The sequence below is a fragment of the Penicillium subrubescens genome (assembly GCF_028828155.1).
Source record: "Penicillium subrubescens strain IBT 31985 chromosome Unknown utg000004l_segment0_segment0, whole genome shotgun sequence".
Classification (NCBI taxonomy): domain Eukaryota; kingdom Fungi; phylum Ascomycota; class Eurotiomycetes; order Eurotiales; family Aspergillaceae; genus Penicillium; species Penicillium subrubescens.
The window spans coordinates 1,475,539-1,499,472 of NW_026643154.1; the positions used below are offsets into that span (position 1 = coordinate 1,475,539).

At 50.8% G+C, this 23,934-nt stretch overlaps 10 protein-coding genes across 10 annotated transcripts; 5 read left to right on the top strand and 5 right to left on the bottom strand.

The window, feature by feature from the left end:
• Positions 1 to 882: 882 nt before the first annotated feature.
• Positions 883 to 1,806, top strand: N7473_005634 (uncharacterized protein; the record flags this gene model as incomplete). The annotated part of the gene is made up of 3 exons (XM_057151574.1): positions 883 to 1,240; positions 1,299 to 1,620; positions 1,779 to 1,806. 3 exons carry the CDS (start codon positions 883 to 885, stop codon positions 1,804 to 1,806), a joined length of 708 nt encoding a protein of 235 aa, XP_057009379.1.
• Positions 1,807 to 1,866: 60 nt separating this feature from the next.
• N7473_005635 (cytochrome P450) lies at positions 1,867 to 3,849 on the bottom strand (the record flags this gene model as incomplete). Its single annotated transcript, XM_057151575.1, has 5 exons — positions 1,867 to 2,072; positions 2,139 to 2,243; positions 2,307 to 2,590; positions 2,664 to 2,782; positions 2,878 to 3,849. The coding sequence occupies 5 exons, from the start codon at positions 3,847 to 3,849 to the stop codon at positions 1,867 to 1,869; spliced, it is 1,686 nt and encodes a 561-aa protein (XP_057009380.1).
• Positions 3,850 to 4,450: 601 nt separating this feature from the next.
• N7473_005636 (UbiA family prenyltransferase) lies at positions 4,451 to 5,497 on the top strand (the record flags this gene model as incomplete). Its single annotated transcript, XM_057151576.1, has 1 exon — positions 4,451 to 5,497. The coding sequence occupies one exon, from the start codon at positions 4,451 to 4,453 to the stop codon at positions 5,495 to 5,497; it is 1,047 nt and encodes a 348-aa protein (XP_057009381.1).
• A 1,543-nt stretch (positions 5,498 to 7,040) lies between these two features.
• N7473_005637 (GMC family oxidoreductase) lies at positions 7,041 to 8,959 on the bottom strand (the record flags this gene model as incomplete). Its single annotated transcript, XM_057151577.1, has 2 exons — positions 7,041 to 8,642; positions 8,735 to 8,959. 2 exons carry the CDS (start codon positions 8,957 to 8,959, stop codon positions 7,041 to 7,043), a joined length of 1,827 nt encoding a protein of 608 aa, XP_057009382.1.
• Positions 8,960 to 11,852: 2,893 nt separating this feature from the next.
• Positions 11,853 to 15,575, top strand: N7473_005638 (uncharacterized protein). Its single transcript, XM_057151578.1, has 4 exons — positions 11,853 to 12,349; positions 12,441 to 12,702; positions 12,767 to 12,921; positions 12,980 to 15,575. The coding sequence occupies exons 1-4, from the start codon at positions 12,029 to 12,031 to the stop codon at positions 15,446 to 15,448; spliced, it is 3,207 nt and encodes a 1,068-aa protein (XP_057009383.1). The 5' UTR covers positions 11,853 to 12,028; the 3' UTR covers positions 15,449 to 15,575.
• A 177-nt stretch (positions 15,576 to 15,752) lies between these two features.
• Positions 15,753 to 17,229, bottom strand: N7473_005639 (FAD-binding oxidoreductase; the record flags this gene model as incomplete). The annotated part of the gene is made up of 2 exons (XM_057151579.1): positions 15,753 to 16,739; positions 16,804 to 17,229. 2 exons carry the CDS (start codon positions 17,227 to 17,229, stop codon positions 15,753 to 15,755), a joined length of 1,413 nt encoding a protein of 470 aa, XP_057009384.1.
• Positions 17,230 to 17,778: 549 nt separating this feature from the next.
• On the bottom strand, positions 17,779 to 20,134 carry N7473_005640 (biotin--[acetyl-CoA-carboxylase] ligase BPL1; the record flags this gene model as incomplete). Its single annotated transcript, XM_057151580.1, is given in 5 exon segments — positions 17,779 to 18,287; positions 18,346 to 18,617; positions 18,667 to 19,233; positions 19,282 to 19,688; positions 19,706 to 20,134. The coding sequence occupies 5 exon segments, from the start codon at positions 20,132 to 20,134 to the stop codon at positions 17,779 to 17,781; spliced, it is 2,184 nt and encodes a 727-aa protein (XP_057009385.1).
• A 55-nt stretch (positions 20,135 to 20,189) lies between these two features.
• On the top strand, positions 20,190 to 20,683 carry N7473_005641 (uncharacterized protein; the record flags this gene model as incomplete). The annotated part of the gene is made up of 4 exons (XM_057151581.1): positions 20,190 to 20,251; positions 20,309 to 20,340; positions 20,392 to 20,456; positions 20,615 to 20,683. 4 exons carry the CDS (start codon positions 20,190 to 20,192, stop codon positions 20,681 to 20,683), a joined length of 228 nt encoding a protein of 75 aa, XP_057009386.1.
• A 203-nt stretch (positions 20,684 to 20,886) lies between these two features.
• N7473_005642 (putative mitochondrial genome maintenance protein Mgm101) lies at positions 20,887 to 21,840 on the top strand (the record flags this gene model as incomplete). Its single annotated transcript, XM_057151582.1, has 2 exons — positions 20,887 to 21,491; positions 21,570 to 21,840. 2 exons carry the CDS (start codon positions 20,887 to 20,889, stop codon positions 21,838 to 21,840), a joined length of 876 nt encoding a protein of 291 aa, XP_057009387.1.
• Positions 21,841 to 22,321: 481 nt separating this feature from the next.
• On the bottom strand, positions 22,322 to 23,364 carry N7473_005643 (uncharacterized protein; the record flags this gene model as incomplete). The annotated part of the gene is made up of 2 exons (XM_057151583.1): positions 22,322 to 22,772; positions 22,862 to 23,364. The coding sequence occupies 2 exons, from the start codon at positions 23,362 to 23,364 to the stop codon at positions 22,322 to 22,324; spliced, it is 954 nt and encodes a 317-aa protein (XP_057009388.1).
• Between the last annotated feature and the right edge of the window lie 570 nt (positions 23,365 to 23,934).

Here is a 23,934-nt window from a genome sequence, read left to right on the forward strand (position 1 = left end):
TATCAAGAGGAACAAGGACTCATCCCACGTAATCGAGTGGGTGGGCTCTATCGAAGGGTGTTCTTGGATTTCATGGGCCGGCTCGACCTGACTAAGGTTAGCACAGCTAAGACTTGGCATGGAGAGCCGATGTGCGATCCGACGTGCCATTGCTCTGATAGGCACTGCCCAAGTCAGCTTGCTCCCCTCAGTGATCCACCAGCAGCTTTTGCAGCTTCACAGGCTTTATTTCATCGACGATCCACAGGGTTCCCGCGATTGCCTCCTTGAAATTCTTATTGCTTTGGTCTATCAGCCTTCAGGACTACCCATCGACAACCTTAAAGATAGTGGCCTTATGAAGCAGGATATATCAGGGGGCGATTCTTGGTGTCCGTGTCACTCTAAGCGGCCTAGAACGCACGATATTGAGGAGCATGGCTTGGTTGAAAACCACGGCGTGGCAAAGAAATGTAAAGGCGCTGCTGAAGGTCACTGCAGAGAGCAGTCAGCCTTCCCGAGTCCCCTTTCCCGAGCTCAATAAAATAAATTGGTGGGCACGATGCTTGCTTGATTGGAGCAAGGACGGCTACGGGAGATGAAGTGGGGATTATTCTGCTGTCTCATTTTTATGAATGGCTGGTTTGCTATACAACCGGTATGAGATACTCTAGCATTTGTACAATATAAACACTTTTTTCAAGGTATCATAGCTGTCCCGCCCCGTACACCATTTTTTTACTAAGAATAACATATCGAGTCAAGAATGACGCTCTGAGTAGCTCTATTATTCCGGATGAATTTGATAATCGTTGACAACTATGCCTCTTTTTCCCCAGAGAAGGGCCACCCAACAGAAAATGATTTGGCATTTCTGCCCCTATTCTCTCATTGAAAACGCTCATGATCCTGCTGCTGATATCCCCGGCCCGTGATTGTGGGGGTTCTGTTTCTTCTTATAAAATCCATCCCTCTTCCCTCTTCCCTCTTCCCTCTTCCGTCTTCCGTCTTCCCTCTTCCCTCTTCCGTCTTCCCTCTTCCGTCTTCCCTCTTCCCTCCCTTCATCCACCCTTCTACTCTCCGACCTCTATCATCCTCTTCATTCCTTTCTTTGTTCCTCATCCCTTCCTCGCAGCCCCTCTGTCTACGCATCCCGCGCCTGTTTCAACTCTCCCTCCACCTCACTCGGCGAAGCTCAGCGATGCTGCGATCTCATTCTGGCAGATGATGAGGTCTACCATGGATCTCTCACGGCCTCTCAGTCTTTAGTATCTCATTTCCGAGCCTCTTTTGGTCATTCTATCTGACGGCAGCCACAGACATTTATCTCCCTCGTATCGGCCACGCATCCCACGTGTGCGAGGGAGAGAAGGCCTCTCTCCGTGACACCCCTCAAGTGAACCACTTGAGGGGAACCATCCAGCTGCTCACTGAACACAGCTCTCACCCTGGCTCAAACACCGCTCTCCCGAGTAGATGGGATCTCCTCCAGCGTGCAGCATCTCTGAATGTGGCAGAGTCAAGCCGCTCTTGTCCGGTGGCGGATAACCAGGTCAGTCTCCTTGTGTTGGTTTCAGCCTTCATCAATACCCCGGCCAACGTCAAGCACGCTTTCACCATCATCAACCACATCAACCACAAGTACGCTGACCGGCTCATGAACAGGACACCACAAAGGGCAGCCCAAACATACAACCGTGCTCGCTTCATTGCAGAATTAGTTTATGACAGTGGAAAAAATCAAGGATATTCGAAGGTGTTTGACACAAGACTTATGAATGTAACTAATCAAATCCCAGCTCTGTTCGTAACATCGTTACTCGGTAAAATAAATACTTAAGAATTCCATCTGATACTTCAGCCCCACCCTAGTCCGATCAACTTACTTCACGCAACATTGTCTCTCTTGGTAAACACCAGGGCCAGATCACCCGGTGTAGCTGTAAACTGGTCTCGCATTTTTCCCTCCACGTTTTCAATATACTTCTCACGCTGACCAGCAGGGAAATCGAAGCGATATTTCGTAACGAGGATCGAGAGGACTGTCCACATCTCGATCATTGCGACGTCCTTACCCAGGCAGGTATAGCGACCTATAGAAAAGGTCAATCATTAGTACGGGTACTCCTCGGGAAAAACTCCCCATATGAAAAACTTACCTTGGGCAAACGGTAGGAATGATCGGGTGTCCTTGACCAACTCGGGCTGAGTACCATCGAACCGTTCAGGGATCCATTCATTCGCGCGAACGAAGCAGCTCTCCACTAAATCCAGCGCCAACTATTAATATCTTGAACATAGCAATGGCACAAGTAGCTTCAACTTACGTCGACCCAGAACATAACGCGGGGCGACAATTGTCGTGTTCCCCGGAATAAAAGTGCCATCGATCATCATACCTTCAGGCGGAGTGTCCCGATTACCTCCCGTTGGGACAGCAGGGTGGAGACGCAAGGTCTCCATGATGACTGCGTTGAGATAGGGCAATTTCTTGAGAGTGGGCAGGTCTCTGATGCTCACGTCCTTGACTTCTTGATACAATTTTTCAGCCTTGTCAGGATTCAAGGCTAATTGGTAGATCGCAAAGACAAGAGTGGGGGCAACGGTGTCACTAAGATCTGAGGTCAGCATCTCAGGAGTATATTTCCCTGAATAATTCATCCCGTTTCGGCGATAGTGCTTACCTTCCAGCTACTATAGCTACGATTGCATCTCCTACAAGCTGTGCTTGGTCTTCTTTCAATGTACCTCTCTTTCTGGAGTCTTCGATGATCCCCTGCGCCACGTCGTGGGAATCAGGTTGCTGTGGAAGTGGGGTGTGTCAGCTAGCTCGACCCATTTTCCTTCCACGCCCATGTGGGAAGTGGAGGAAGGTAGTATCAAAAGTACGAGACATACATCAAGGCGCAGCTTCATCTGATTGGCGCACCAAGCGATCATAGTGTCCCAGTCTTTCACCACCCAGAATCCCTTGAGCAACCAGAACCCAATCTGTGCTGCCCAGGGCACGCAGGAGAAAGGGCCCAACAGAGTCATGGCTTTTCGCAGGTTGCGAATGCTGTAGTGCCAATGCTCACTGTTAATCATGTCAAAGGAGCGGGAGAAGGCGAAGAGGCCCATGATGTCGAAAGAGAACCAGTAAATGTACGTGGAAATAGGAACTGGGCTGCCCTTGGCGCTGGCAATGATAGCATCCATGTCTTTGGCGTGGCTTTCAATGTGCTCCTGGTATTTCACCATCGCACTGTTGGAGAAACCCTTGATCCAAAGACGGCGACGTTGGTCATGCCAGCCTCGGTCACGGATGGTGGTCACACCCACGTTGGGCAGGAGGAAGTCATACCAGACAGACTTGCTGGTTTTGCTGCCTGGGCCATCAAGCAAAGACAGTCCAATTGGATGGAAAACGGTAATCTCATTGGGGCCAGTCCGGACAAAGTCACCATACTCGTGGTGCATTCTCTCCAGGACCAAATGGTTCTGTCCATTGCGGCATTGGTACATATGCCACAATTTGGTCAGACCTGCCAAACGAGGACCAGGGAAGTGACGTGTACGGTGAGCAAAGAGACGATAAGCAGCAATGCTAAGCAGAAGACAAGAGACAAAGCTGCCCACGATGAGGCCGGCATGTCCGAAAGCGGCAACACTCAGGGTCTTTCTTGCCTCCAGAAGAGCCAAAACGGCATATGCAGCGATTGCAGTCTTAATAATCCGCGGTCCCTGCATATGCCATTCGTTTTTAATGAAGACAATGTGATGAACCAGGATTCCACAGACACCGACGATGGCACATCTTGCCAGCAACGGCCGTTCCGCCGCGAACGCCATCGCAGGCTCAGCATGAAACTTGTCCATGATCAAATCCATGTTGAGAATGGAATTGAAAAATCTGGTGGGAATCAAGGAGTACTCGGATAGAGAGACTCGGAAAAAGTGAAATCAAACCCCGATAAGTGCGTGTGAATATGTGGTGATCGTGAGCCGCTGATAGAGGACCTAGCCCCTTGGTAGGTTCGTAAGCATGCGAAGCTCCACAAGTAATCAACGCCAATGCAAGTTGTAATTGCAAAATGTGGACTCTTGAAATATGCCGTTGGAAAGAAAGAGAAAGAAAGTGACGTGGTTAGTGTTGGGGTTAGTGTTGCGAAGGGGGCGGAACGGTCCATCGGCGGCGCGGGTAGGTTCCTTGTGGAGGTTTTTGGAAGGAGTTCGGAGGGAAGGATAATCCAGACACGGGAAAAATAATTTCAAAATTGATAAAAAAAGATTAACTGAAATCAGAACTAAGAACTAAGAACGGCGCGGCGCAGCCAACTTGTTTGCCCCCCTCTCCATATGAAATGGGATGACAGGGGGAAACATAAATTGATCCGAGGTGCCCTTGATGCAGTTCCAACCCCTTCGATCAACCGTTTCTTTTTGGTTTGCATTTTTTCCATGCCATTTTGGTTCATGCATAGATCATAGAATGACCCCCATGGCTACGGACGTCCCGGGGATCCCCCGCCATCGGCATCAAGCGGTTAAACGCCCCTTGCCTGTCCAACGACTTTTGTCCCTCATGAACCACGCTGCAGAGCAACCAGGCCATGTCATACATTCGATCTGGTTGTTTACGTATAGCGACCTCAAGACCATCATTGCCACCAGCTTTGGATTTGGTCTACTCACTTCAATGGGGGCGGCATCCTTCGGGATTGACCCTGCACCTGCATGGTCCTTTTGCTTTCAGCGAGTGCCTCTCGTCCTGCTGTGGGCGTGGCTGAACCTTCTACCGTTTACGATCGACAATCAGCGCCAACCAGATGCTATCATGGAAGATTCGATCAACAAACCGTGGCGAACCATGCCTTCCAAACGCATGACGCCGGAACATGCCCAGGTGGTGATGTTCATTTTCTACGCACTCGCATTGGTTACCAGTATCCGGTTTGGCGGACTCGCCCAGTGCATAACGCTCATCGGACTTGGTTTCTGGTACAACGATGCGAGGGGTGCAGATTTTAGTTGCATTATACGCAATCTCATTAACGGACTGGGCTTCATGTGCTACACTTCGGGCGCGGTGCAGCTGGAGCTAGGCCCATCCCAGTGGCAATCTTTCATCCGGCCAGATGGACTGGGTCTGCCATGGCTGGCCATCATTGGCTTGATCGTCTTCACCACCGTCCACACCCAGGATCTCTATGACCAGGCTGGAGACAGTGCTCGTGGCCGGAAGACTCTGCCTCTAGTGATTGGTGACGCTAACGCACGCTGGGTGACAGCTGCATTCATGTTGTTTTGGGGCATCGTTAGCCCATGTTATTGGGGGTGGCTGCAGACTGGCCAGAGCGGGGTCCTGTTCTGGAGCGGGGCCTACATGGCAGCCCTTGCATGCATCATCGCCGGTCGTACTCTGATGCTGCGCTCCGTCCCCGCTGACAAGACCACTTTCTTGCTATGGAATTTGTGGTTGGTCAGTCAATACGCGTTACCGCTGTGCGCTGGTCTCGGACGAGCAGGTGGGGTGTGAAGAAATAACCGCGGCAGTCGACGATGCAGCAGGAGCAACAGCAGCGCCAGCAGCATCAGTGAGGGGGAGGAATGTAAAGAACATTGGAGAAAAAGAAGAAGGATTGGAGAGGGGCCACAAGTCTCTCTGATGGACCAATTGGCATTCTCGATTTAATACGAGAGAAGGCCAGCTTTTTCGGAATTTTGATTTGGAGCGCAAGGTGGGTTCGGCCCTAACCTAGAAGGTTGTCTTTTCGTGGTTGTCTTCTTCAATCTCCTGTTTATTTCCCCTGAATTTTTTGGTCCTGACTCGAGTTTGCTCTTTCTTTGTTCAAGCTCTTTCCCTCTTTGATTCTCTTTGCATGTGCTTGTTTTTGCGATTTCTTTTCTTTGCTTCGAGGCCTCTTCTCTCCTTCCGTGTTTTGTTTTAGTGTTCTGACCTCGGAGCAAGAGTTGAATTGGGTGGAGCTCCGTTGTTTGGTTGTTTGACGGGTGGATTGCCCTGCTATGCCATGCATTATGATATGATGAATTTCTTTTTAGATTGCACAGTCGTTAGCGTCAATTATCATAGACGAACAAATGTTTCTTTTTTCTCAAACAGCGCTAAAAGATCCTAACACGTTTTCTCATATCCGCGTACTTCCGGGGGTGCTTGTTTGAGATAAGTGGTTGTGCAGGCCTGGTGGAAGTCTGTTACGAAAAAGTACTCGATCCTCCGTCTTTAGTAGTACTCTGTCTGTGCGAACGGGACGTTGGCGCGCCTCGGCGGGTCTTAGCGCCATGCCCTAACGCACGGCGTCATGCATGATTCAGTTCCCTACACAGAGCAATCAGGAAATTGCCAATCGTTTCGAGCAATTACGACCCGGGCTAGACTGAGTAAAGCCATCAACGATTGGCGTGGCGCAAAATACGGAGATCACGACTCGAGGGATAGTCAAGGATTCACAGATTCCACCTGCTACTCCCGCGAGGTTAGGGGACTTTATTTGTCTTTGGTGCACAGTCCACTGTAGTATACGTTATATAATGGTAGTACAGGGTTCATATAATAATAGCAATGCGCGGATTGCTCCGCATGTTATTTGCGAGCCCCGGCCACTCCTCAGCCATAGACTGATAGAGCTTGGTCGCATGGCGCTAAAATAGTCTCATTGTGCATCCTGCATACCCCTGCTAGGCTGTGCTAGCCACGAGGGGGAGTGGTTTCCTGGATTCTAGTCAATGATCGTCTGCAGTAGCTACTGCAAAGGGTAATACTTAGCATAGGGTTTGGCGTCGGAGAAAAAAAGAAAATAGTTAGACGGGAAGATCATAACGGCAGATCTTAAAAAGTTGGAAATCACATATTATAATCCATCGATTGCATGTTGCCTCCAAGAATCCTTTACCATGGCCTATCACTGTGGAGATTTGACTTCCCTTTCTTCCTTCACGGCCGCACGGCGTTTCCCCCCACTAAGTGGGCCGCCCCTCATTGCCAACTCACTCGACAACGAACTATAGGTCAATTCTTATGAGACTTGCCTTCTTGCAAGGTTCTAAAGCCCATGTGCTCTTTACTTTCCGGCTTCGGATTTAATGAGGTCCGCCGCTCTTTCAGCCACGGCGTAAACCGTTGACATGATGTTGGCCGCGGGAATCAGGGGGAAGATACTGGCGTCGCACACCCGCAGGTTAGTTGTGCCATACACCCGTAGTCGTTCGTCAACGACTCCCCCACTCTCCGTCGGGAGCATAGCAGCTGTTCCACAAGAATGATAGGTGGTGGTGGCCGTATCACGGATGTATCTCTTAGCGCTGTCCAGATCGGTCAGGAAGGCGTCGGGATGATTACGACGCCCATTGGGTTTAAGAAATCGCGCCAGTGGCTCGGCCATGTGCAATCTTTCCAAGTCCAACAGATTGCGGGAGAAGAGGTCCAAGTCCAATGGATGCGACAAGTAGCGTGGGTCGATCGCGGGCTTGTCGCTTGGATCCGCCGATGAGATGTGGACATGCCCGCGGGAGAACGGCATACTTTGAATCAGACCCAGACTCAGAAAGTTTCCGGGAAGTAGATCTTGCCCCACGAAGCTCTTGCCACTTTCGTGTAAGTTGGCCTGTGCCAGGAACATGACATTTGAACAAGTTGGGGCCTTGGGTTGAGCGAATATCTCGCGAATCGCGTTTTGGCGATTGTCTGGCTGCGCAAGGAACCGATCCATGTACGTGGCCATGCTGTCCTGACTACCTTGGGGTCCGTCAAAGCCACGGACCGGCATATAGGCGCCAGATTGAACCCCGCCGCTTGCCATTGGACCAGTCTGATGCTCTGTGTACAACTGCATGGCGGCTTGCAGCGCGGTCGGCTCCTGGCGCAGCAAAGGATCGCCGGTGTGGACTCCTTCGACGACTTCGAAACTAATTCCAGTCATCAAATGGTCCTGGAGGTTCTCGCCCACATTTGGATTATCCACCACAACCGGGATGTTAAATTGACGGAGGATCGACGCGTTTCCAATCCCGGATAGTTCCAGAAGCTTGGGGGTATTGAGGGCCCCAGCGGAGAGAATCACCTCTCGCTTAGCGATTATTTGATGGAGTTCACCCTGAATCATTGTCTCGACTCCGGTCGCCGTCACATCGTCGGTTTCACTCGTAGGTTTGAACAGAATCTTGTGCACGAGTGCCTCGGTTATGATGTGGACATCGGGTCGCTGCATGGCGGGCAGGCCATAGCCCAATGCGGCATAACTGCGAGTCTTGGTCTCGGCATCCACGGAAGCCATTATGCTGTAGCCTCCAGTAGAATCGCCGGAGAACGGATCAGAGGTGAGTCCGTAGCCGGTGGACTCGAAAGTCTCAACCCAGGCTTTGGATAAGGGGTCTTGAGCCACGGCCGGGAAGGAGACCTTGAGAGGTCCCGAGGATCCATGATTGTCCTTGTCCAACCAACTCAGCCCAATGTGCTCCTGAGTCGTCTCATCTGGCAGTTGGAGTGTGTATGACTTCTTGTAGAAAGGTTGCAGTGCTTCCCATGTCCAGCTGGTCGCTCCCAGCTTGGACCATGCATCGATGCCTGCCTTAGAAGGGGCAATAAAGGCTTGACCGTTGATCCCTGATGATCCGCCAAGGAGCTTTCCTTGCGGTTCCTTGATGCATCGATCTCCCAGTGCAGCCTACAAGAGGTGATCAGCTTTGCTGGGACCATGAAAATGTATGCATCTTTCCTTGATTGAAGCGCAGGACGCAATAACAGAAAAGGGCTTACCTGAGGGCTAGTCTGGTATTGCCAGTCTACTTCCGATCCCATCAACGACGTCCAAAGAGCAGGGATGTTGACTCGAGGATCTTGAGTCATATCTTTGCCAGCTTCCAACACCACAACACTCGTCTTTGGATCTTCGGATAGCCGGGCCGCCAGGACAAGGCCAGCTGTGCCACCTCCGACGATGACATAGTCGGCCTCTGCTGGTACTGAGGGTGAGGCAGACATGGCTTGACTAGAATTATGTCAGGGGGTATAAAGGTAGGCAGATAGAGAAGCATGGAAGAGCAAATGTTCACTTTGTCGAACGATCTGCCCCACTGTGTATGGTGGGGTGATTGCGCAGCGGTTAAACAGCAGAATCGAACGATGGGTCTGCTGGGTCTTCAAATTAAATGCTGAGGTACCATATTGGCTTTCAACAAGAATACCTGCGAAGCCTTTTAGATTTCTCGCAATGACTATCTACTCCCCATAAGGATGGAAATCGCATTGCAATCATTCCATTGCACTACTTCCGTTATTCCTCGGTCACTCCACGCTATTCCCACTACGATTGGCCGGATATACAACTCCCACTCCAAACCGATGCCGATCTGCCCAGCCCGTATCTCGATCGGATCGTGATGGGCGATGCCTGTGCCGAACAAGAATGGCTCCATGTTATCAAGGCCATCGCCAAGGCACCTGTCAATGCAATCACGTTATTCTTGTCTAAGTGATGAATGCACATCATTTTAGTCTTAATGTCACCTCCAATTATGTGTGAGACTCCAGAGTGTGGAATTGGAGTGCTATATGTACGACATGCAACTCAAAATATATTTTGCTCACACCTCGGGCTGTCGCCACCAACCCTGCTTGGTTTATCTTCGCCAGCACAGCCTGCATATTCTTTCCGCACACTGATAGCATAATGCATCGTCGGCATCTCGAATTACCGTCGGGGTAGTTGGAGTAGATAAGGCAAGGGTGAGTGCAAAGCGATCAACCCCGTTGCACACTCATTTTTGAGAGGACCAGTCATGGGGATAGAGGGGTGACATACTTTCCCGACTATACTCCTCCGAGTGGCGTCCTATGATTGCCCTATCGATTGCCCGGGAGGAATTATCATCGTGCATCGACTATCCTGTGGTAGAATGTCAACTATTGATGTCAAACCGTGGGTTGCTCTCTGACCCGTTCGAGAGATCCCTACGATCCATACGGAGTACTCTCAGGCGATCTAAACAAATCCCCTCATTCTGACGGAAATCTTTGAAAAGAAACCCCCACATTAATGGTGAGATGATAGTCTGGGTCGTAAGAAAACAATAATAGCCGATCGCGATCGTGCCCATCTCCCTCGCTTATGACGATATGCCCCTCTATCACCCCTCTTCATCCAGCCTTCGAGGGGGCACAGTGGCACTGAGGCAGGCGGCCAAGCTCCCGGGCGCAGCTTGGGGCTTGGGACAGTTTGACTTAGTTGTTTAGGGCAAGGATCACCCGGGGGAGGCGGGAAATGGCACCACATTATTACAGCGTGATGCGTACGTTTAGTACCCCGGACGACGTTCTTGTCCACTCTTAGTCTCCAACATTTTTTAAAAGCTTAAGACGAAGCCTAGTGGCCAAAGTCCCAAGTACAAGGGACGGAGCAGGACTTTTTTGAGGAATTCCTCTGTAAATCAGTTATGAAACTGCTTCGTCTTCTGCCGTGGAGAGCGGGCAGATCAATTGTTTTGAACTGTCGCGGTCGGCTAAGATTCGCCACAAATCCTCCCCACTTAAAACCTGCCATTGTCCTCATTATTCACAATTCAGGGGCAGTCATACGCTCGCTTCCCCAAAGGAACTGGTTCTTTGGGTCGCTTCGTGCCGAAAGCTGGTTCCACTGTCGTGATCGCTTAGAACAGTGTCGTTTTGATCAGAAGTGAGCTGAAAGTGAGGCGAATGTGAGGTTTCAGAAGGCTGAGAGGGTGTAGCAGGATCTATATTAGCCTCTGTAGGACTTCCACCCCCTAGATCTTGCTGCATCGTCTCAGCCTTCTGAAACCTCACATTCGCCTCACTTTCAGCTCACTTCTGATCAAAACGACACTGTTCTAAGCGATCACGACCCGAGTCACCGACTGGTCGAGAACTATGACATCTTGGAGGGTCTGCTATATACATAGTGCCACCACCTGGGGCCCATAGGGCTTGAATAAGGGGGTCGATGAAGACTGCTAACGGTCTCAAGCGGGAGGATTCAGACAATAATGGCTAGTCCCATAAGTCAGAATGCTCCTGCCACTTCCGTGGGACTTTGTTCAATCCCTGAGGTCCACTGCGTGCAGACTAGGCTTACACGTGTCGGTTGTGAAAAGCACCTGTGCCACCCGCGGAAGATCAAGCAAGGGGGAGTAGCCCAAAAGAGGAAACGCGAGGCGCCAAGGGTGGCAGGCTATAGCGGCGTCTGGCGAATATAACGGTCGAAACTAGGTCGATAGCGCCGTTTAACGTCCATTTTTTGTGTCCTTTGGCTCTTTGAAGGGGACCAGACAGTTGGTGGAGTCGTCTTCCTCCACGCTAACGAGTCGCTGGATAGGATTATTGGCGTGGATTGGCCTTGGGGGTTACCTATTGCGAAGATTAGCGTCTGTAAAGGACCCGGCAAAATGGCCAGAAAAAGCAACCATTTGGCACTTCTGACGGTCGCGGTCCCAAAGGATTCAGTCTCCAGAGGATCCTGTACGACATTGGCGCATCGGATCCTTTGCTTTGTACAATTGACGTGCGGCAAGCAGGGAGACTCATTTCCGTTCCTTTGGAGGAGACGAGCCAAGTACTCATGACTCGAGCAATCGCTCGAGGTCAGACTTCAAAAACCTTCGACCAAGCAACAACCACATATAGATTATCGATGAATGAAGTTTGTCCCAACGGTCTTCTGCTCACCCCCATCTCTCCAAACGCCCGATTCTCCAATAATTGTCTTCAATTGTGGCTCGAGAGGGGCAGAAGGAGGGCGGCACACCCGCGCATTAGCGCCCTCCCGGAAGGTTATAGTGTAGACCCGCATCGCAGCCTGTGTTGCAGCCACTGACTCTTCACTCGACAATCCCCTGTCATTTCTTCTTCAAGCTACTCGACCCAGATCACAGTTGAACAGCCATGCCATGAAACAGTGAAAAAAAAAGCATTGAGGTCGAAGCTCCTTTCTTCCCCTCGAGAGGCTGCCATATCTATCATCTTTCCTCTCCAATTCTTGTCTCCGAATTCTACCCCTAACATCTCCTCTATCTTTTTCCACTCCCGCGAGCTCCGAAAATGACTGTTTCTAAAGGTGTCGAGCCATGGGCCGAGGGCGCAGAAAAATATAGGGGCCAACGCCTCTTACCCCACGTTATTGACTATTACGCCCATCATGAACCCGATCGCGTATTTGCTGCCATTTCTGAGTCTGAGAGCATTGCCAATGGCTTCCGGGATGTTTCTATGAAGACAATGGCTACGGCCGTTGACCACATGGCTTGGTGGCTAGAGCGAACCCTAAGAGGCAGCAAAAAACGACGGACATTGGCCTATGTTGGCGCAGCCGACTTGCGATATGCGATTGTGCTGCTGGCAGCTATCAAATGTGGATGGAGGGTATGTTTAATGTCAAAACAAAATGGGCTTGTTTGCTGTCAATTGCTCAAAACGATCTGTTTTTTGACATTTTTCTTTCTGCTACGTACAGACGATTTTTATCTCGCCGCGCAACCCCGCGATTCTCAACCTCGGCCTGCTCCAGCAGGTCGACGTCAGTGCGCTTCTATACGCAGACGTTCTACGGTCAATGGCCAAAAGCTTGCAGAAATTCGACCCTTCAATGTCCTGCAAGCAAGTGCCTTCAATGGCCGATTTGATCAAGTCGCAAGCTCCACCATACCGCTTTGAAGCCTCATGGCACGATTTGAAAGATGACAAGTGCTTGATTTTACATTCATCCGGATCGACAGGTACAGCGATGATCTCTCCTAAGTTTGCTGCAGGGCTGCATCTAATTAATATCGCAAAATATAGGTCCGCCTAAGCTCGTGTATCTCACCCATTACACCTTTTCTTGCACTGATAACGACCCCAAAGTGCCCGTGCCAGAGGGTCGACGACCGCAAAATGCAGCGCAATTCCACTTTGATCCGCCCGGGCGCTTTTATTCTTGCTTCCCACCATATCATGTAAGATCGCGACTTCACTGTTCTTGGCATCTATGCAACTGACATTGGGATAACATAGATGGCTGGTGTGCAATCATTTACACTTTTGCCGGCTTTCTCACAAACGGCAACTGTTATAATGGGCCCGCCCATGATGCCTCCCAGTGGTTTCTTGGTGGATTCGATCATGAAGCAGCAGGAAGTTCGAGCTCTTTACCTGCCTCCCTCGGTGATTGAGCAATGGGCAATTGAGCCAGCCGCTTACCAACAAGCAGAGAATCTAGATTTTGTGCTATACAGTGGCGGACCCTTGGCGAACAGCGTTGGAAACCGCCTCGACCAGATCACGGATGTCTGCCAGATGTACGGTTCACTCGAGATGGGCCAAATCCAAATGCTCGTGCCCAACCCGGGAGAGTGGGATTACTTAGAACCCAATCCTGCCGAAGAATGTGATTTCCAGGAAGTGGATGAAGGGGAGGGCGTCTACGAGCTGGTGTTGCACCCCGACAAGAAGTTCATCGGCCAGCGCTCCCTTGCGCACACATTCCCTGATGTCACGAACGAGTGGCGGACCAAAGACTTGTTTAAGCCTCACCCGTCGAAACCAGGGCTGTGGCGCTTCCATTCACGCACTGACGATATCATCGTATTGGCGAGCAGCCATAAAGTATGGCCTATCCCCATGGAGAACACTTTGGCTGGCGACCCCCTTATTGGCGGTGCTTTGATGGTCGGCAATGGTCGTCCTGAGGTGCTCCTTTTGGTTGAACCACGGCCCGGACCGCAGGTGGACCGAATGAGCAAAAAAGAATTCATTGACGCTATCTGGCCTACCATCTCGCAGGCGAACGCGAATGCACCCGAATACGGCAAGATCCGCCGGTCGCGAATTGTTCTCAGCCAGCCAAACCTGGGATTCTTCCGAGCTCCCAAGGGAACTATTTCGCGGAAGCCCACTGAGTCGCTGTACGCTGAGTACATTGCGGCCGCCTTTATTGACGGCACTACGGATGAGCAGAGCGAGATTGGCATCCTGGAGAATCACTGGCTTGACGAGGCCAAGAGGTTCATTGGCTCCGTTGTGCACGATATTCGACCGGATATCACTCTGAGAGAAAGTGACGATTTCTTTGTCGCCAAGGCTATGGACTCGCTCACAGTGCTGGAACTCGGCCAGAAGCTGAGGTTGGGTCTTATCCGACGCATGAATCCGGAAAAAAACACAATCAACTTCTGGCTTCGTACGGTGTTTGAAAATCCCTCCATCGAAGCTCTGGCCAAGGCTACGCTTGATGCTGTTTTTGGTCAAGTAGACTCTGACGAATACAACTCTCGGGGTTTCAACCTGGAGCACGTATTGGAGGAGTGTGTAGCTCAGTTACCCGAGCCCAGTGGGTTAGAGCCAGAACTTGAGCTTCCCACTGAGGATATCAAGGTTGTGCTGCTCGGCTCTCGAGGCCGTCTGGGTCCGTATATTGTCAGAGATCTGCTGAATGACCCCCGTGTGGCTGGCATCAAATGTCTTGACCGAGGTGGCAGTGGCCAAGCAGAATTCCAGCGCCGTGCCGATGAGCTCGGCATAGACGTGGATGCTAGCAACGCGCGATTACAGTTCATTTCCATGGAGCTCTCCCATCCCAACTTGGGCCTCTCCCAAAATCAGATGGACGAAATCCTGCACCACGCCGATGTGATTATTCACAATGTCTGGGCTGTCAACTTCGCGCTCTCGCTGTCTTCTTTCAAACCCGAGATGCTGAAGAGTCTCAACACAGTCATCGAGATCGCAAACAAGGCCCCGTCTCGACCTCGTATCGTGTTTGCATCCAGCACGGGCACTGTATCGGCATGGGCCAAGGCCGTGGCGCCGAATGTGCCCGTCCCCGAGGAGGTCATCAAGTGCGCTAGTGCCGCAACTTTGACTGGTTACGCCCAATCCAAGCACGTCGCAGAGCGACTACTAGCCGCCGCCGGTGCCAAGCTCAAAATTCCCATTTCCATCCTACGCATTGGCCAAATCGCCGGCCCAACCACCATTGGCGATGGCGGCAAATGGGAAAGTCACGACTGGATGCACTCGCTCGCCATCCTCTCCAAGGCCTGCGGCTTGGTACCCTCCGATGTGGCGGAAATTGACTGGGTCCCCGTCGACCAAGTCTCACGCATAGTGTCCGACATCACGCTACAGGAGAAACACGAAGGCGAGACCGGAACGCCCTTCGTCCAATTATATAACGTCCTGCACCCGCGACCAATTCAATTCTCCGTGTTCGCGGATGCTCTGCAATCGTGTATCTCTTCCTCGCGGCAGGTGGGATTCCACGCCTGGGTCGATCATCTTTCGGGTCTGACCCCGGATAAGCTTTCCAAGGAAGCAGAGACTGAGAAGACGCGCATTTTGCCCTTCTTCCAGGCGATTGCGGAAGAGCAATACCCCAAGTTTAGTCTTGAGAAGGCCAAGAAAGCCAGTGCTGTGATGGCAGAGATGAAGCCTATTGATCAGGAGCTGTTGACGAAATGGTGCCAACAGTGGACGAAGACTTAGGTTTACTGGCATGGTGTGGATGTTGAGGTGATGATCTACTGAATGACTTGATCATGGGCGATGGCCCTGACAGAGGCTTTAACGATTTATGAATAGCATTATGTTTGAGCACTTGATTAGCGAAATACAAATCTAATCATGATCCTTTGAATTTAACGTGCATAAAAATACTTTTTCTTACGAAGTGAAAACTGTAAAATGAGGGCATGATTGAGAAATTATGGAGCTACTCTTCCGGTAGAAGATCCTTGTGACTCGGGGTCATCAAAGCATTAGGACATCAGAAGCAACCCTTTGAATATCCTCAGTTCCATGGTCTCCAGAAGAGGCCAGATGGATCCCAAACATTGGCCAGTCTCTTCAACTCTGTGACCCTATATTCAGAAAAGACTTCTCCTAGTTCCATGTCCAGGTTAATATTGTTCAAGATAGTCCGCGGGATGTCTGTGGCGTCATTCTGCCTATACAGAGCTTTGATACTGGCGGCAAAGTCTGCTGCAGCTGGCCGAGTCTCTTGCTTGGTAAACCAACTGATTACCACTGCCTGAATTCCTCTGTCACGAGCATCGAAGTATCGGTCTCGTCCTTCCGATGTGCCCTGGATCTCAAGCTGTTTTTGAGTGTTGACGCCATTCAGAATCATTGCCGTGCGCTTCGCATCCTCGTATTGAGTGGTGAAATCAAGCCATTTGCCGAACGCAGCTTTGATAGTTTCGGCTTGAGTCTCCTTGATCCACGCAGCCTGAATGTTTTTGAATCCGCCATGTACATCATTCTGACTGTTTCCATCATTTATCTTGGACAATGGCGTCAAGACGGCCTGTACCATGATAGCTTTGGCGACAGTCTCATCCTCGAACAAGGTTGAAGTGCGTGCCTCCGCCTCCTCTGGCGGTCCAAAGTATGTCACCGTGAGAATGACCATTGGTGCACCAGGTTTGGGGGCAGTCGGTGGTGCCCTTGCGAAAACTAGTAACGTAACCATTGGCGGGGGAGGAGGTTGCAGTTGATCAAACAACTTCGCGGCAAATTCGATCTCTGAAGCTGGGAAGATGAGTCTGCGGACCCAGACTTGATTCTCCGATAATCGAAGGTTCTCCAGGGGAAAGATTCTCATCGTCAAGGAAGTGATCACACCAAGTCCATGGCCTGCTCCACACAAAGCGTGGAAGAGCGCAAGATCGTCGCCAGTCGATGAGGGCGAAACATCCACGATCCTCTTGTCTGAAGTGACAAGACGGATAGAAAGGACATGGTCAATCATCAATCCATGTAGTCCAAGCAAGGTTGGCTATATCACCTTGAATCAGAACCACAATTCATGCCGCGCGATCAATAGTAGATGGGCAACTTACATTGCCTCCACCCAGAATACATCCAACAACGCCAACCGCATTGCTGTTAGGCCAGGTAGTATAGAACCCACGCTCAGTGCATGTCTTGATCAGATCGCTCGTCACAGCTCCACCTCCCACAGCGACTGTTTGATTATCGCTGTCTACCTCAACCTTGTTGAATCTCTTCAAGTCAAGATAGAGGGTCTTCGAAGTGATTGGGGCTAAGAATCCATGTCCTCCACCAACAGGCAATAACTGAAGAGCATGCTCTTTGGCATATTCTATAGCTTTGATGATGTCTTCCTCGGTGTTTGGAATAATAGTGAGTGCAGGGCGTTCAATGATTCCAGTTGAAGACCATCTGGAAACCGACTCAAGAACCGGCTTGGAAAAGTCCTGGGCGATAATATCGCCTTCCAACTGCGGGAGATCGTTTATGTTCATTGCTACTATGAGTATGGATGCAGAGTGGGAAGGCTGAGGTGAGAAGGAAGGCTACGGCTGAATTTAAAGAGATGTCAGCATTTACAGGTGGGTACTCATAAGCTCAACAGCACCAATGAGCCTACGTATCGAGGGCTTACGGGACTGTAAAGAAGCTGCGTCAATGCTTCTAGGTATACAAATACCGTTATGGGAATGCTGAACATGCGGCATTATTTGAAGGGTGGATTTCTATTTTCGTTGCGTATTCCGTCCCGGGGCGCCTGAGATTTGCCTATGGAGAAGGTGGGACGCTAGGGTTGACTACTGAGGATCCCCAGGGGCCCAGACCACACTAACATTAGCTTCCCTAAATACATGGTTGCCTTGGCATTTTCTTTTCACCTCCGGAGATTAGGTGCAGAAGAGTAGTTGATGTGATATGCAAACAGATACATTCCAGTGAATCGTGATCTATTCGCGATCTATTCGCGATCTATTTTCAAATTTTGTAACATATGCTCCATGATTTTGTTCAATACTTATTTATGGAAATCTCCTTCCAGCATCCTAGATCTTCCGCTTCAGCAATCCACGGAAGAAATCAAAGCTGTTACTATCACTCTGCAACTGCCAGACCCGGCCAGTCGGACGATCATTCCAACCAAGTTCCTCCGCCAGGAGGAGGCCATAGTCACGGGTGATTCCTTGGATTCGAGCACGAGCACCACCTTCCTCCTCCAGCGTGACAATCTGGTGCATGTGCAACCAATCTTCGTAATACATCGCTTCAAAGCCGCGGTCAAAACCTGTCCGAAGGAACCGCGTGTACAGATCTTCAAAAGTGGTGAGAATCCGTGCGAGGAGCTTCTCGAGTGTGATGGGAGAAGCGGCCGCGGCGCCGGGGGAAGCGTAACGTGCGGCAAGGGCAGTGAGGGCGGTAGTGGGTGAGGCGTTTGTGGCGTTGATGCCAATTCCGACAACGGAGATGTATTCGTTTGACATGAAGTGGGAGTTGATGAGGATACCACAGATCTTTGTGTATTTCTTCTGCTCGGGGTCTTCCGGGTCAAGAGCATCTAGAAAGATGGGTCAGTATGGAACGCACGCTTTATCGCACAAAGGTCTTCAACATACAAATATCATTCGGCCACTTCAGCTTGACCGGAAGATTCTCGTACCCCTTGGCGTAGCTCTTGATTCCTTTGACCACAGCCATAGCAGACAGATACTGAATGAAAATCACGGGCGCAGACTGGATCTTTTCAATTGGGTGTCGTACAACCGTTGAGAATATCAATGATCCGGCTGGAGAGATCCACACGTTAGAGCCCCGTCCACGTCCAGCGACCTGGACTGTTGCCGTGGCAGTGAACCCATGAGGTAGCCGGCGAAGCAGTTGGGTGTTCCTGTGTAAAATCAGAATCAAGTTAAATTAAGAAACCGTTTACAACTCACTTCTCCATGATTGTGTTGGTACTCGTAATGACCTCGCCGTACATCAGGGTCGATCCAAACTTCGAAGCGCCCTCCCGTGATTCAGACTGATACTGGCGGAGATTGGCGTAGAATGCGTGGTGGTTGAAATAGGGCGTCAACTTGGAGGCAGGCACATCATCATGAATCACAAGTCGCTTGATAATTTCCTTATAATCAATAATGCCCTCGTTAGTTTTCGAGGAACCATCAGGAAGAGCGTTCTCCAGGTCATTTAAATTCCAGGTCCCCGGTCGCTCAATTCGGAATGTATCGTTCTCATCCTTTAAGTATTCTTTCTCGTTCTCGGTGGTTAAAGCTTGGGCAAGCAAGGAGAGAATCTCCAATGGTCCCTCGGCATCAAGACCGGAGACATGCAAAGAAGATAGCGATGGTACAGTGGTAGAATCTTGCGCGATCTGAAGTCCCAGTTTGGACAGACATGCCTTCAAGAAATCTGTACGCTCCTTGTCATCAGCGGCCAGCGCGTCAACGAGCTCTTTATACTCAGGGCCGTTTGCCTTGGGATCGAGGTTTACAGCCGCGAATCTGCACAATATTAGTGACTGGCTGTTCCATCGCATCGATATCACATACTCTGGATGCGGTCCCGTCAAGATGGCCGCACCGTCTCCAACTTTGCAGTAGACAACGGCGGCAGCGCCCTCGCCGGGGTCTACATTGAGCTTCTCGGAGTAGCTAGCCAACACCTCCACACCCTTGTCCTTCAACAATGGAGCATCTACAAAGACACCGCCACCATTGTAGTAAGAGCGGAAATGTGTAGGTATGGTACCAATGCTCAAAGCCTCCTTGGAAACATCCAGTCCGACTGCCCTTGCCCCAGCCTCGCTATGATAGACGAAACCAGGGAATGCACCACCCCGACAAGTTCCTGGGAAGAATCCCAACTCGCGGTCGCCAATGACCTCCATAGTCTTATCGCCAACCTCGAACTCGCATCTCCTGCACCCGTAGTAGCCGCCCGCACACAGACCGAGGTACTTCCCCCACGGCGCACAAATTGAGTAATGCGCCGATTCCCCTCGCCATTGAGTGTGCGTCCATAGCCCAGATCCGCTCCACCAGGTATCACCAGCAGGGCACAGGTTGCCGTCCACGGCTCCTTCAGGAGCATGTCGCCCGTGACGGGGGTGACTGCATAGTTGGGTGCTAGCAGGCGGCGCAAGGTGTAGAGGCAGTGTCGGACGGAGTCGACGGTCGTTCCGGTTCCTGTCGGGCCATTGTCGGTCAGAAAACGGCTGAGTTGCCAGGCAGAGTGAGTGAGCGAACCGGAATAGACCAGGACATTGAGTCTTTTGCCCGTCAGGTTGGCATTATTACCAGTGGGCGTCGCCATTGTTGATTGTCGGAGAGGGAAATGATGGGAAGCTGGGGATGGCCGATAAGATAAATCCAGTTCTCCATCCCGCCGAGGCCAACCGATCATCTCTCCGATCTCCGAGTCTCTGATTCGATTCTCAATCTACATACGATTCGAGACCATGTCGAACAACGCGGAACAGCCAAAGGTAGTCCCTGAAGATGATGACGAGCCTGATGATTGGTATTTAGATCTGTTATACAGCATATGGGGTGATCGGGAGAGCTAAAACTGTCGCAGGAACAAGCGCATCTTCAGCACAGGCTGCCATAGTGAGCAACTCCAGCTTTCTTCCTCAAGCATTAAACGCTGACATATAAAAGCCGAGCAAGACAAGATGAATGATTGCTATTACGTAAAGAAAGATTGGCGTGCATGCAGCAAAGAAGTGAGTTCAATCTGGCATCATGTGCCATCCAGTCCTCGAATACAACTTCAACAATGCCCCAATTCGTTCAATTCACGTCCTTTTATCTTGTCCCGCTGCTTGAATTGAAACCGTATGTTTCTATCCTTGAAATGGCCTTTCCCTAACAACCATACCAGATGGAGGCCTTTCGCGAATGCTGGAAGCGCAAGGGCAACGACGAGCGGACACAAACCAAAGATGCATGAAGCATCCTCAGCATAACTGAAGACCATCCTGTACTATATATCCTCATCTCAATTGAAACGCGATCGCCCCTCACGACTTCTCTGCCAACGCTTTCCCTCGTAGACTCGATCTTGTCATCCCAGTCTATATCACGTGACTTGTCATATCGCTGTGACTTCACAGCTTGCAGCTCTCCAGCTCCCTCCTTTCTACCATCCGCATCATGTCAGCCCTACGATACCGCCCCTGGCGGGCATTGAAGACTCTCCAGAATGCAAATGCTTTGTCCCAAGCTTCGCGTACCAGAATCAGCCCCTCCCAGCCCTCCCACCTCATAACCAAGCGCGCCATCACCTACAGCTCAACGCGGTCCCAAACCCCAACCAACAACAACAGCGCAACCAGCCAGACACCGCGATCAACCTCCTCAACAACCTCCTCTCCTTCATCCTCTTTGACTCAAGCATCCCGCGTCGCAGCACCAACCCCCAACCGCACAACGACAGATAACATCTCCAAGAGCGGACTCGCCGATAAACCATTGGAGCTCGAGGCTGCGCCAGAGGAAAAAATCGACTGGACACGATCTTTCCACGGACTTTCCGCAGAGCCATTCCCCAAGGAAGCGGCTGATATTTTGTTGGCTGAGACTGCCCCCGAGGAAGTAGAGATTAAGCCCGATGGAATCGTCTACCTCCCCGAGATCAAGTACCGTCGTATTCTTAACAAGGCGTTTGGACCGGGTGGATGGGGTCTTGTCCCGCGGAGTGAGAGTATTGTTACGCCGAAGACGGTGACGAGGGAGTATGCGCTTGTTTGCAATGGCCGGTAAGAAAGAACATCCATATTGAGGGTCTAAGCCTGTTTCTCATTGGGTATCCCAAGCTAATAATTCTGTTTCTTCAGACTTGTCTCCGTCGCCCGTGGTGAGCAGGATTACTTCTCCCCCGATGGTATTCCCACGGCTACGGAGGGATGTCGATCCAATGCGCTGGTGCGATGCTGCAAGGACCTCGGTATTGCGAGTGAACTCTGGGATCCGCGCTGGATCCGGAAGTACAAGGCGAAATACGCACGTGAAGTCTTTGTGGAGCACATTGTCAGCAAGAAGAAGTCGAAGATCTGGACTCGCAAGGATGACCCCGTTGGGTATCCTTGGAAGGAGAGTGGAAGGTAGATAGGAGTGGGAGGTAGATAGTGGATGGATATCGATAGAGCGATGTTGTGCGGCTTTATTGTGGTGAGATAGCCCTAAGGATCGAAGGCTATTCGGGCTTCTTTGTATCATATTGTCATCTCTTGCTTATTACCCTACTACCGTATCAGGAAGGTGTTGGATGGACTGCATCTCTACTTTTGAATCTTGTTGGGCGGTCATTCAACACGATTTGCGCTGAGTAACGGAAGGGTTTCATCTGAATAAGACTTTGTTCTCATCCGTAGCAAGATATCTCGAAGATTCTATGTTCTTCAGGGCCAGCCGAGTGGTATATCTGTTCCATGCAGCAAGATATATAACGGTGATCTACGCAGACGTGGAGTTACTACCTATAGAAAATGTGGACATTGGAAGTCAATTCCTCACGCTCACTCATTAACATTAAGATAAATACCATGAATTATAGCCATACATTCTCATCTCCACCCATCAACCCCCATCACTGAAACAAAATAGCAGCCCCCAGCCCCATCGCCGCCATAACAACCCCAACGACACCCACAATCCCATTCGACCCTTCCTCATGCCGAACACCTCCCAACCTCACAGCCGCATTCGACGTCGCCTTTGACCCCGTCGCCTTCGCTGCCGAAGTAGCAGATACCAGATCCGACTCCTTATGCACCAGAGTAAGCATAGCCACGTACACCATACCCGTAAACTGGCTAGCGTCACTACTAGGGAAGGTGAACGATCTGGTCTCGTTTTTGTAGGTTGTCGATGTGGGTCCTTCACTGACGGACGTGATTATTTTTGTACCCGATGTGTATGTGATGGTATTTTCAGTGTTTTCGTAGAAGAGGCCGACGTCGCTCCAGCAGGCTGCGGTGGGTGTGTAGCTTGGTTCGATGGAGTAGCAGCCGCCGCCTTCGATGTCTGCTGTGAAAGAGCTGGTAAGGGTTGTTAGCATAACTATGACCTTAAGGGATACCCGGGCCTGATATGTATAGTTCTAGTAGGGAGTGAGATGTGATCATACCTTGGACAACAAACAGCCATCGTCTGCTTCGGCTCAAGAACACCCTTCAACATCGAACCAGCATTATCTCCCGTCGGCTCCGTAAAAAACCCAGTCTCAGTACCCGAGCGACTAAACGTCTCAACAACAGTCGTCGTACTCAAAGCCCCCGACGAAGAAAGCGAACTACCAGCATCGCGCGCCGCAACACCAACAGTCTCCCAGCCCTTAGGACAGTACAAACCCGGCGAGTAATAGCCCCCGATACCCTCCCAGTACCTGCCGTTAGGCGGAGTCGGGAAGGGAGATTGCGTGGTAGTGGGCGCGGGCCAGCAATTGTCATCCGTGCCGATATTATTGGTGCATTGGACGGCGTAATTGATGATGACTTGGCCGTTGTTGAAGTTTCCGAGCCTTCTCGCGTCGGGGCCGGTGCAGCTTGGGACTGGGGTGAATGTTGTGGTGAGGGGGCCGTAGTTGGTGAATGTCCATAAGCCGTCGGAGACGGAGATGGGGGAGTTCATGATTGTTGGATACTCGTTTGTTTTGGAAGGTAAAGGCGTGAGAAGATTTAGTATTGATGAATGGATCATATCAATCTCAGGGGCCCACGAGCTTCATTATATAACTACAGTAGTGAGCTAATTAGTTAGTTAACTAGTTAGATGCAATCAATCTAATCTGACTCGACATGAACAAACCCCGGTGCATCATCCAGCCAATCATCACAAAAATGAGGCTGAAAGAGCAATCTCCGCTACCCTCGGTTCCTCGCTAAGCACTGAAGCAGGCTTGGCTTGGACCCAAAAGTAGACCAAATCAGTTGGGCCGATGGGCTCTAGTGCCTATTTCGGTTAGTGATGTCTTTCAGAGTCACATAGTGAACGGAGAAACCCTGGACTGGGATCATTAGCCCATTACAGGACTGTAGAGCCCATGGCTTAGTTCTTTGATGGTGTTTTTAGGACGGTGCTCGGGCTGTGGCTAGCGACTTAGCGCGCCCAGAGGTGGATGGGCTCCGGTCACTATTGGATTTGATGAGGTTGCGTTGCATAAGAGCAAGGCGTCCAAGGGTGACGGTCTCAGGGTTTCGT